Source organism: Neofelis nebulosa, chromosome 9, assembly GCF_028018385.1.
Source record: "Neofelis nebulosa isolate mNeoNeb1 chromosome 9, mNeoNeb1.pri, whole genome shotgun sequence".
Lineage (NCBI taxonomy): Eukaryota > Metazoa > Chordata > Mammalia > Carnivora > Felidae > Neofelis > Neofelis nebulosa.
The window spans coordinates 88,931,043-88,944,259 of NC_080790.1; the positions used below are offsets into that span (position 1 = coordinate 88,931,043).

Sequence of the window (13,217 nt, forward strand, 5' to 3'; positions counted from 1 at the left end):
AATAACCAACAGTGGGATTGCTGGATCATATGGTATTTTTATTTCTAATTTTTTGAGGAACTTCCATAGTGCTTTCCAGAGTGTCTGTATCAATTTACATTTTCACCACCAGTGCACAAAGTTACCCTTTCCTCACGTCTTACCAATACTTGTTATTTCTTGTGTTTTTGATACAAGCCATTCTGACTGGTATAAGGTGATATCTCATTGTGGTTTTGATTTGCATTTCCCTGACAATTTTAGTGGATTGAGCATTTTTTTCATGTACCTGTTGGCCATCAGTATGTCTTCTTTGGAAAAGTATCTGTTCAGGTCCACTTCCCATTTTTTAATTGGATTGTTTATTTTGGTGTTGAGTTGTATGAGTTCTTTATATATTTTGAGTATTAACCAGTATCCACATTTATTGGATATATAATTTGCAAGTATCTTCTCTTGTTCAGTAGGTTGCTTTTTTGCTTTATTGTTTCCTTCACTGTTCAAAAGCTTTTTAGTTTGATGTAGACCCAGTTGTGGTTTTTTCCCCCCCAATTGTTTATTTTTGTTTTTGTTGCCCTTGTCTGAAGAGACAGACCAAAAAAACATTGCTAAGACTGATATCCAGAGGTTTAATACCCTTGTTTTCTTTTAGGAGTTTTATGGTTTCAGGTCTTACATTTAGATCTTTAGTTCATTCCTAATTTATTTTTATATATGGTATGAGAGAGTGTTTTCCTAAATTAAGAAAGTTTCATTCTTTTGTATGTAGCTTTTTAGTTTTCTCAGCACTATTTATTGAAGAGACTCTTTCCCCATTGTATCTTCTTTCCTCCTTTGTTGTAGATTACTTTACCATATAAGCGTGAATTTATTTTGGGGCCCTCTGTTCTGTTCCCTTGATCTCCATGTCAGTTTTTGTGCCAACACTATACTGTTTTGATAACTATAGCTTTGCAGTATTGTTGGAAAAGTGCGAGGATGATACCTCCAAGTTTGTTCTTCTTAAAGTTGCTCTGGCTGTTTTGGGTCTTTTGTGGTATTATTTGTTCTAGTTCTGTGAAAAAGACTGTTGGTATTTTGGTAAGGATTGCATTCAATCTGTAGATTACGATAGGTAGTATGGGCATTTTAACAGTATTAGTTGTTTTAATCCATGAGCATGGTATATCTTATTTATTTGTGACATCTTCTATTTCTTTTATTAATGTCATATAGTTTTCAGAGTAAAGGTCTTTCACCTCCTTGGTTAAATTAATTCCTAGGTATTCTTATTGTTTTTAGTGCAATTGTTAGTATGATTGTTTTCTTAATTTCTCTTTCTGCTATTATGGTATTAGTATAAAAACACAACTGATTTCTGTATATTAATTTTGTATCCTGCAACTTTACTGAATTCATATATTCTAATAGTTTCTGGTGAATTCTTTATGGTTTACTATATAGAATATAATGTCATCTGCAGATAGTGACAGTTTTACATCTTCCTTACCAACTTGGATGTCTTTTATTTCTTTTTCCTGTCTGATTGCTGTGGCTAGGACTTCCAATGCTGTGTTGAATAAAAGTGGTAAAAGTAGGCATTCTAGTCTTATTCCTAATCTTAGAGTAAAAGCTTGTAGCTTTCACCTTTGAGTATGATGCTAGCTATAGCTTTCCAATGTATGGCCTTTATTACGTTGAGGTATGTTCCCTCTGTACTCACTTTGTTAACAGTTTTTATCATGAATGGATGTTGCCTTTTGATAAATGTTTTTTCTGCATCTGTTGAGATGACCATATGGTTTTTATCCTTCATTATTTTAATGTGTCATATCACATAGGTGTGTGAATATTGAGCCATTCTTGCATCCCTGGAATAAATCAGGGTAATCCTGGCCTCAGAGTGAATTTGGAAGCATTCCTTCCTCTTAAATTTTTTTGGGAATACTTGAGAGAAGAATAGGTATTAACTCTTTGTATGTTTGGTAGAATTCACCTCTGAAGCTAGCTGTTGACAGTTTTTGATTACTGATTCAATTTCATTACTAGTAATTGTTCTGTTCAGATTTTCTGTTTCCTGATTCAGTTTTGGAAGATTGTGTACTTTTTTTAAAAATTCTTTTATTATTATTATTATTATTATTATTATATTTGAGATAGAGAGAGGCAGACAAATAGTGCGTGAGCAGGGCGGGACAGAGAGACACGGAGACAGAATCCAAAACCGGCTCCAGGCTCCGAGCTGTCAGCACAGAGCCAGATTCAGGGCTCAGACTTATGAGCTGTGAGATCAGGACCTGAGCCAAAGTTGGATGCCCAACCCACTGAGCCACCCAGGAGCCCTATCTCTCACCCTTCTTGATGTGTCTGTTTCTTTATGTTTTTACCTGTGAAAGAGCTGTCCTGCTAGTCTTCAGGTCATTCTCAGAGGGAGTTGCTGTCCATATAGTTGCAACCTTGGTGTGTTCATGAAAGGAGGTGAGCTCAGGATCTTCATACTCCATTTTCCCTATTCCATCCTCATTAGATTTAGGCCAGGGTTCTTTCTCACCTTCTGTGGGAAGTGACCCAATCTCAGTTCAGTTTTCAAAGCTTTGGAGTTGTACCTGTGCCACTTAGGTTTACTCTAATACTCAGGCAATGGTTTAAATCAGTTCAGTTCTCAAGACCCTTAGTATGGTGCCTGTGTCTTTCCCATGATGGCAGAATTGGGGGTTAGTTTGAGATGTGGGTGGTATTTTTAAACCGAACTCTGATCTCTCCACCTTTGCTTTGCCACTTTTGTTTGTGCTATGCTTAGAATTAAGCCAGATTTCTACAGGTGTTTGTACACCTGAATGAAAAGATTCTTCTTCTGAGTCTCTGAGATACTGCACACATTCCGTGGCTCACAGTGGCCCTTTTCCTGGCTTCCCTGACTGTAAAGGCAGAGTTTCTCTCAGTTTAGCAGCCTACAGTGCTCTGCTGCACTTCAGAGTGCTGGGGGTCTGCCCTGGGGCAAGACTGCTACAATTCCCTATTTCTGTTTACGTTTTACAGTCTTTAGGGTTACTTTTTGTGTTTTGTCTAAGGTTTTCAGTTGTAATCAGTAACAGAACTAGAATGTAGTGGGCTTATCTTGTCATTCTGGAAATGGAACTCATATCCTATTTTTAACATCTTTTCGATTTGGAAAAATATGGACAATGAGAATGTTAACCTAATGTTTGAAATACCTGTATTTGTGGTTAGATACTAAGTTATTTAAAGAATCATTTAATGTAATAATAAAATTGCATAAAGCTAATGTTTTCACGTGGTTGGATTTTTAAACAGGGCAAAAGAAGAAATGCTTGGATTCTCAAGAGGTTTCCATACTAGACTTCTTGATTTTTTTTCTCTTTAGATTTGTCTGCTATTCTTAAGTGTAAAGATAACAGCCTTTTTTAAAATAGTTCCTATATGATTACTTGGAAGAAAGAAATTAACTCAATTTTTTTATTTCATATAGAAATTTGCTTGTTTTAATACATTATGAATAAATTGAGAATAAAAGGTGACATGTATCTGTACTTTAAATCAAAAAGTGCTATCTCATTTAAATGTGATTAGAAGGTTAATTGATTTCAATTATTTATAAAACTGATTAAGGAAAGTCAAATAGTTTAAGACTCAGATATATTGGGGCACCTGGGTGGCTCAGTCAGTTAAGTGGCCGACTTCGGCTCAGGTCATGATCTTGTGGTCCGTGAGTTTGAGCCCCGCATCGGGCTCTGTGCTGACAGCTCAGAGCCTGGAGCCTGTTTCAGATTCTGTGTCTCCCTCTCTCTGACCCTCCCCCGTTCATGCTCTGTCTGTCTCTGTCTCAAAAATAAATAAACGTTAAAAAAAAAAATTTTTTTAAAAAAGACTCAGATATATTAATATGTTTTTAAATTTGAGATGTAAACAATTAGCTACTTTATGAGAATAAGCAATTAGTTCTATATCTATGGATATTTATTCCTCAGGGTAACTTAAATCTTAAATTTTAACTTATAAAGCTATGAATTGCTAACCAGACTCTTGAAGAAGATCAGAAACCCGGGGAGCCTGGGTGGCTCAGTTGGTTTAAGTGCCTGACTCTGGTTTCAGCTTGGGTCATGATCTCACTATTTGTGAGATTGAGCCCTGCCTCAGGCTCTGCACTGAGGCAGAGAACCTGCTGGGATTCTTTCTCTCCCTTTCACTGCCCCTCCTTCTCTCACACCCACTCACTCACATTCTCAAACATTAAAAAAAAAAAAAAGATCAGAAACCCTTCATTGTTTTATCATTCCATGGTGTGAAAGAAATTATTTTAGTGAGTTTCAGTGGACTCTTTTGAGCAGAAGCACAAAATAGTTTTTTTAGTAAGTACTTAACAAATGTTTTCAATGCTTAGTTATTACTTTGTTTGATGACATAGTTTTTATAATTAATTGTGGTATTAGTCATATATGCTTAAATACATTGATAAAAGTCCTGATTCAAGGAGTTCTATTTTTTTTTTTTTTTAATGTTTACACTGAGAGAGAGGGGGAGCACTCACGTGCACGAGGCACAGAGGGGCAGAGAGAGAAGGAGAGAGAGAATCCCAAGCAGGCTCTGGTCCATCAACGGTGAGCCTGACACAGGGCTTGATCCCATGACTGTTGAGATCATTACCTGAGCTGAAATCAAGAATTGGATGCTTAACTGACTGAGCCAACCATGCGCCCAGAGGAGTTCTAATTTTTAATTACTTTGTGTTCAGTAGCATTTGTGGCATGGAATCCACACCTAATTTTTAAATCAGATTTTTTTTCCCCTTCTAGCAGCACAGTGCAGAAGTTGAGCACTTAACTGAAGTTCTTAAGGAAAGAAATAAAGAAAGTAAGAGGCTAAGGTCCTCTTTTGATGCATTAAAAGAATTGAATGATAACTTAAAAAAGCAGGTAAGATCTATTTTAGTATATACTAGATTTCAAAATACTCTTAAAACTTCTATCATCTATACTTAAATTATTTATCAAAGTCTTAGGATATATTCTATCTAGAGAAATTTTTTTATTAACTTTATTTGCTAACTTTATTTTGTATAATACTTCCAAATATAAATATGGTATTCTTAAGCTTTTGGTTTTTCATCATCTATTTTAGCAACTAGTTGAGATGCTTTTGCAATTTGAAATTTTTAAAATTAAAAACAAGCAAAAAAACCTGCTTGATAACCTGGGGATTTTTAGGCATTTAGCTAATCTAATACTACTTCTTTTAACTGCTATTTTACACCACTGCTTATTTAACATTCGTTTATTTTCTGGGTATCTATTATGTGCTAGGCAGTGTACTAGAAGGAAGCCTACACATTGCTTGTAGTCCCATGAGTATAGAGTGCTATCATGTTGTACTGTGGTTATGTGTGTGATGTAATCTCGATTGCTACTTAATACTGAAGTTGCAAATATTTTTATGAGTTGTATCTGTTTTTCTTTTTTTGTTTGTTTAACTTTTGCCAGTTTTTGACTGAAAGATGTGAAAGAATATGTTGAAGAGAGATGAGAGACTGATTGTGTGTGTATTTGTGGGAAGAGGAGAAGTAGACGAGCAGAAACTGGGCTAAACCCAGTCACTTCAAAAATTAAAGCTTTGGGGGCGCCTGGGTGGCGCAGTCGGTTAAGCGTCCGACTTCAGCCAGGTCACGATCTCGCGGTCCGTGAGTTCGAGCCCCGCGTCAGGCTCTGGGCTGATGGCTCGGAGCCTGGAGCCTGTTTCCGATTCTGTGTCTCCCTCTCTCTCTGCCCCTCCCCCGTTCATGCTCTGTCTCTCTCTGTCCAAAAATAAATAAAAAACGTTGAAAAAAAAAAAAATTTAAAAAAAAATTAAAGCTTTGGGCTGGAAAACTATATGGATTCTAAGCTCAGACTCTCAGAGATAATATGAATACTGGAATTCCTTAGGTAGCTAGCTATATGTTCTCAGTTTCTCTTTTTGATGTCCTGTAGTCACGGCTTGTTACAGCTTTTCTCAGTGGCCTTGATAACTAGGGATACTGTTTCTCATTTGATCTAAGTTCTTTGGCTTCTCTGAATTCATTTATGGCCTCCCACAGTTGGAGTATGGCCTTCACTTACTGTTGTTGGGAAGCCTGCTTTATCCCTGGTGAGATTACTTTTTCCCATCACACTCAGTGTAGTGCTCTCTCCCTCTCTTTTTTAAATTGTAGTTGACACACAACATTGTATTAGTTTCAGGCGTTTTCAGGCGTACAAATTAATGATTTGACAACTTTGTATGTTATGCTGTTCTTACCACAAGTGTAGGTACTGTCTGTCACCAGACAACTCTAGCACATTTTTTTTGAGAAGGGTTTCTTTAACTACTAGCCAAGGAGCATTGTTGCCTATACCTATCTTTTAAGGTTGTACAATTCTTAATAGTCTTGCATGTGTTTGTATCAGTATCTGGTGAGCGGAGTGGATATGTAATTATTAAGTGGTCAACCTATTGATAATTGGATTTTTGATCTAGTATGTCCAAACTGAAAAAGCCTGGGAGAAACCCTTTGGTACCAACTGGCAGAATGCTTTTTAAAACAATTTTTTAAGTTCATTTATTTTGAGAGAGGGAGAACACATGAATGAGAGAACACAAGTGGGGTAGGGGTAGAGAGAGAGGAAGAGAGAGAATCCTAAGCAGACTCCCCACTGTCAGCGCAGAGCCTGATGTGGGGCTTGAAATCATGAACTGCGAGTTTATGACCTGCATCGAAATTGAGAGTCAGATGCTTAACTAACTGAACCAATTAGGTGTCCCCCGGGTGCTTTTTTATAGTTACTTTGTTTAGTGTGGATAAGGGATCGTTTTTTGTTTTCTGTTAAGGATGAAATAGTAAATACTTTGGACTCTGTGAGCCATACAGTCTGTCGCAATGACTCAACTCTGACATAATGCAAAAGCAACTATGGTCAATAAGTGAGTGAGTATGGCTGTGTTCTAATAAGACTTTATAACAACAGTGTTCAGATTTGGCCCATGGGCTATAGTTTGCACTATGAATGATATATACAGCTGACCCTTGAACAACACGGGTTTGCACTGTTATACTTATATGCAGGTTTTTTTTGATAAGTAGTACAGTACTGTAAATATATTTTCCTTAGGATTTTCTTAATAACATTTTGTTTTCTCTAGCTTATTTATTGTAAGAACATAGTATATAGGAGTAAAACATACGAATTATGTGTTAATTGACTGTCTGTTATCACTAAGGCTTTTCTGGTCAACAGTAAGCTATTGTAGTTAAGTTTGGGGAGTCAGAAGTTCTATATGAATTTTTTATTGCCTGGGGGTCAACACCCCTAACGCACACATGGTTTAAGGCTCAACTGCATTTCAAAATTGCTAAATAAAAAAGTAAGTTATTTCCATGACTGTCTTAAGTAGTAATTTGTGGCACCAGTGGGCATAAATAAGTTTGAAACAATAATAACAACATCAATGATAACAAATCCGTTAAGTCATGCTAAGCTGAGGAGGCAAGGATTAATATTCAGGACTCACCAGGCTGGAGAGTCCCTGTGGACAACATAGGTCCTCAGTTGAAAAAGCAGCAGGGAAGACACTCTTAAATACTGAGAACAAACTGAGGGTTGATGGGGGGGTGGGGGGGGGGGAGGGAGGGAAGGGTAGGTGATGGGCATTGAAGAGGGCATCTTTTGGGATGAGCACTGGGTTATATAGAAACCAATTTGACAATAAATTTCATATATTAAAAAAAAAAAGCAGCAGGGTTGCACTCTAGGAAGAGGCAAATTAGAGTAGATGGAACCCTCCTCTGATTGAAATTTCCTAAATGATCTTAGTTCCTGTTTAGAGTAATCAGTCTCCATTTTGAATACCTAGAATGAGCCCTCTTTTTTTTTTTATTTGATTTTTTAAATTTACATCCAAGTTAGTTAGCAGACAGTGCAACAATGATTTCAGGAGTAGATTCCTTAATGCCCCTTACCCATTTAGCCCTTCCCCCCTCCCACAACCCCTCCAGTAACTCTCTGTTCTCCATATTTAAGAGTCTCTTATGTTTTGTCCCCATCCCTGTTTTTATGTTATTTTTGCTTCCCTTCCCTTGTGTTCATCTGTTCTGTGTCTTAAAGTCGTCATATGAGTGAAGTCATATTTGTCTTTCTCTGACTAATTTCACTTATAATACTCTCTAGTTCCATCCACATAGATGTAAATGGCAAGATTTCATTCTTTTTGATTACCGAGTAATACTTCATTGTATACATATACCACATCTTTATCTATTCATCTATCGATGGACATTTGAGCTCTTAGAATGAGCCCTCTTTGAAAGAAGATGTCATGTGCATAGAATTTGTAAATTTTCTTAGTCATTCTGTACGAAATTAATAATTGCACTAAGGGCAGAATCACATGACTATGAAGAGAACAAAAATGCCCCAGACAATATGAATATACCTGCGAGTGATCCAGATATTGGAGCTACTAACCATGACTTTAAAATGATGATTACAATTAAAAAACTGATAAGGATGCCTGGGTGGCTCAGTTGGTTAAGCGTCTGACTGCGGCTCAGGTCATGATCTCAGGGTTCGTGAGTTCAAGCCCTGCGTCGGGCTTTGTGCTGACAGTTCAGAGCCTGGAGCCTGCTTAGGATTCTGTGTCTCCCTTTCTCTCTGCCCCTTGCCCACTCTCATTCTGTCTCTCTCTCCCTGAAAAATAAATAAACATTAAAAAAAGTTCTTTTTAAAGTTCAGAAAGTGATTAATATGTTCAAATAAGTAGGAAAAAAAGATTGAGAACTTCATTAGAGAAGCAGAATATGTAAAAAGGAATTAAATTGAAATTCTAAAACTAAAAAATGCACTAATTGAATTTCAAAACTCCAGTGAAAGGATTTAACAGTAGATAAGTCACAGCAGAAGTTAGGATTAATGAACTGGAGGATCATTTCCTAAAAAATCTTGAAATGAAAACATTGAGTGGAGAAAGAATAAGAAACATTTGTTAAAAGTTTTAACATGGGAATTCAAAAAGAGATCATAGGGCTTGATAAATTACTAGCCAGTTTGATCAAAAAGAAAAAGGAAAGGACCCAAATCAAGAATGAAAGAGATCACAAGCAACACAGAAGAAATAAAAACAATAATAGAATATTATGAGCAGCTGTATGCCAATAAAATGGGCAATCTGGAAGAAATGGACAAATTCCTAGAAACATATAAACTACCAAAAGTGAAACAGGAAGAAGTAGAAAATTTGAACACACACATAACCAGTAAAGAAATTGAATTAGTAATCAAATATCTCCCAAAAATCAAGAGTCCAGGGTAGGTGACTTTCCAGGGGAATTCTACCAAACATTTAAGGAAGAGTTAACACCTATTCTCTTGAAGCTGTTCCAAAAGATAGAAATAGAAGGAAAACTTCCAAACTCTTTCTATGAAGCCAGCATTACTTTGATTCCAAAACCAAAGACCCCATTAAAAAGGAGAACTACAGACCAATTTCCCTGATGAACATGGATGCAAAAATCCTCAATGAGACATTAGCCAACCAAATCCAACAATACACTGAAAAAAATAATTCACCACGACCAAGTGGGATTTATACCTGGGATGCAGGTCTGGTTCAGTATCTGGAAAACAATCAATGTGATTCATCACATCAATAAAAGAAAGGATAAGAACCACATGATCCTCTCAATAGATGCAGAGAAAGCATTCGACAAAACACAGCATCCTTTCTGATAAAAACCCTGAGAAAGTAGGGATAGAAGGATCATACCTCGAGATCATAAAAGCCACATATGAAAAATCCAATGCTAATATCATCCTCAATGGAGAAAAACAGAGCTTTCCTCCTAAGGTCAGGAACAAGACAGGGATGTCCACTCGTAACCACTGTTATTCAACATAGTATTGGAAGTCTTAACTTGAGCAGTCAGGCAACACAAAAGGCATCCAAATTGGCCAGGAGGAGGTCAAACTTTCACTCTTCGCACATGATATGATGCTTTATATGGAAAACCCAAAAGATTCCACCAAAAAACCACTAGAACTGATTCATGAATTCAGCAAAGTTGCAGGATATAAAATCAATGCATAGAAATCGGTTGAATTCCTACACAACAACAATGAAGCAACAGAAAGAGAAATCAAGGAATCAATCCCATTTACAATTGCACCAAAAACCATAAAATCCCTAGGAAGAAATCTAACCAAAGAGGTGAGAACTCTCTACATTGAAAACAGTAGAAAGCTTATGAAAGAAGTTGAAGAATAAACAAAAAAATGGAAAAATATTCCATGCTCCTGGATAGGAAGAACAAATATTGTTAAAATGTCAACACTATCCAAAGCAATCTACATATTCAATCCAATCCCTATCAAAATAACACCATTCTTCACAGAGCTGGAACAAATAATCCTAAAATTTGAATGGAACCAGAAAAGACCCCGAATAGCCAAAGCAATCTCGAAAAAGAAAACCAAAGCAGGAGTCATCACAATCCTGGACTTCAAGCTGTATTACAAGGCTGTAATCACCAAGACTGTATGGTACTGGCACAAAAGCAGACACTCAGATCAATGGAACAGAATAGAGAACCCAAAAATGGATCCAAAAACGTATGGCCAACTAATCTTTGACAAAGCAGGAAAGAATATCCAATGGAATAAAGACAGTCTCTTCAGCAAGTCGTGCTGGGGAAACTGGACAGCAACATGCAGAAGAATTAACCTGGACCACTTTCTTACACCATCCACAAAAATAAACTCAAAATGGATGAAAGACCTAAATGTGAGACAGGAAGCCATCAAAATCCTTGAGGAGAAAGCAGGCAAAAACTTCTTTGATCTTGGCTGCAGCAACTTCTTACTCAACACGTCAAGGGAAACAAGGGAGGCAAGGGAAACAAAAGTAAAAATGAATTATTGGGACCTCATCAAAATAAAAAGCTTCTGCACAAGCAATGCTAAAAGGCAACTGACAGAATGGGAGAAGATATTTGCAAATGACGTATCAGATAAAGGGTTAGTATCCAAAATTTATAAAGAACTTATCAAACTCGATACCCCCAAAAAAATAACCCAGTGAAGAAATGGGCAAAACACATAAATAGATACTTCTCCAAGGAAGACATCCAGATGGCCAGCCAACACATGAAAACATGCTCAACATCACTCATCATCAGGGAAATACAAATCAAAACCACAATGAGATACTACCTCACTCCTGTCAGAATGGCTAACATTAACCAGGCAACAACAGATGTTGGAGAGCATGTGGAGAAAGATGATCTCCTTTGTATTGCTGGTGGGAATGCAAACTGGTGCAGCCACTCTGGAAAACAGTATGGAGGTTCCTCAAAAAACTAAAAATAGAACTACCCTACGACCCAGCAATTGCACTATTAGGTATTTATCATAGGGGAAGAGGTATGCTGTTTCGAGGGGGCACATGCACCCCAATGTTTATAGCAGCACTATCAACAATAGCCAAAGTATGGAAAGAGCCCAAATGTCCATCAATGGATGAATGGATAAAGTAGAAGTGGTATATATATACAATGGAGTATTACCCAGCAGTCATAAAGAATTAAATCTTGCCGTTTGTAACTATGTGGGTGGAACTGGAGGGTATTTTGCTAAGTGAAATTAGAAAAAGACAAATATATAACTTCATTCATATGAGGACTTTGAGACACAGAACAGATGAACATAAGAGAAGGGAAGGAAAAATAATACAAAAATAGGGAGGGGACAAAACATAAGAGACTCTTAAAGATGGAGAACAAACAAAGGGTTACTGGAGGGGTTGTGGGGGGGGATGGGCTAAATGGGTAAATCATTGTTGCACTATATGCTAACTAACTTGGATGTAAATTAAAAAAATAAAATAAAATAAAAAATAAGAGGGATAATAGGGCAAAAACAAAATATGGGAAGAGAAATAATCACTATCCAAAACGGTAAAAAACAAACAAGCAAACCCACCAACCTACAGATTCAAGAAATTATGTTAAGCCTAAGCAGGGTACATATTTAGGAAAACCATACAGAAGAACACTGCTTTAATTTTAAGACTGCTAAAAACATTAAGTAAAGATAAAATTTTAAAAGTGTTCAGAGAAAAATAAGACCAGGAACAGTAAAACTAATGACTAACTATTAAGGAGGAAACATCCTGTGTCTTAAATATAAATAGGAAAATAGAAAAACTCCCTTTCTTGTTGTAAGAGGCCAGTGTAATCTTGAAACTAAACATGTCAAGAATGTTACAAGAAAAGAAAAATTCAAACCAGTTACATGAATATAGATGTAAAATTTTTAAATGTTAGCAGGTTGAGTCTAGCAATGCATAAAAATAATACAACTGAGTGGATTTAATACAGGAATACAAAGGTGATTTATCATTTGAAAATTAACACATCTAATAAGAGTAGAAAAAGAGTAGAAAAATCATAATTTCTGCTGATAATAAAATTGAGCACCATGTTGATAATAGTAATAAAAGAAAACTTAATTTTGATAAGTATCTACAAAAAAAAACCAACAGCAAAATCATACTTAATATAGGTTATTGAAATGTTTTCCCTCTGAAATCAGAACAAAGTGTCCTCACTGTTCCTGTTTCTATTGAACACTATAATGAAATTGCTAGTCAGTGCAATAGGGAAAAAAAAAAGTAGAAAATAAGGATTGGAAAAATAAGGAATAAGAAGTAAGACTTATCTACTGATGATATGATTATGTACTTATATACAGAGGTATCCAAACAAGTAAGTAGAATTAAGATAAGTATACAGACAAGTATACAGACAAGTTAGTAGAATTAAATAAATTTAGGAGAATCTTTGGATATAAGTTCAATATTCAAAAACCAGGTGTATTTTTATATACCAAAAATCAGATAATAAATGTTATTTATTGAAAGATACAGATAATAACATCAAAAAATATTAGCTATCCAGGTTAAATCTAAATAAAGATGTGTATAACATATATACTGAAAAGTACAAAACATTATTAAGATAAAATAAAGAAGACCTAAATAAATTGAAGTTTATGTTATGATCATAGGTGGGAAGACTCAATATTTTTAAGCATGACAGTTCTTCCCAAATTTATATATTAATCCAATTTCAATAGTTTATTACACTGCATGCTTTAATGATTTGTACACTTTTCTATACATACATTATTGTTCAATAAAAAGTTCAATTAAAAGATCTTTCCCATTAAAACATATAC

General features: G+C 35.9%; 1 protein-coding gene across 11 annotated transcripts in view; it reads left to right on the top strand.

Moving 5' to 3' along the window:
- CCDC138 (coiled-coil domain containing 138) overlaps positions 1-13,217 on the top strand; it is a 134,857-nt gene that overhangs the window by 24,355 nt on the left and 97,285 nt on the right. For 9 of the 11 annotated variants that reach the window (XM_058684613.1, XM_058684611.1, XM_058684618.1 and 6 more), the window contains one exon: positions 4,773-4,892. In XM_058684613.1, the coding sequence (XP_058540596.1) occupies positions 4,773-4,892 (120 nt within the window). The remainder of the gene's footprint in view (positions 1-4,772; positions 4,893-13,217) is intronic. The other 2 variants (XM_058684615.1, XM_058684609.1) reach the window with 1 other exon arrangement.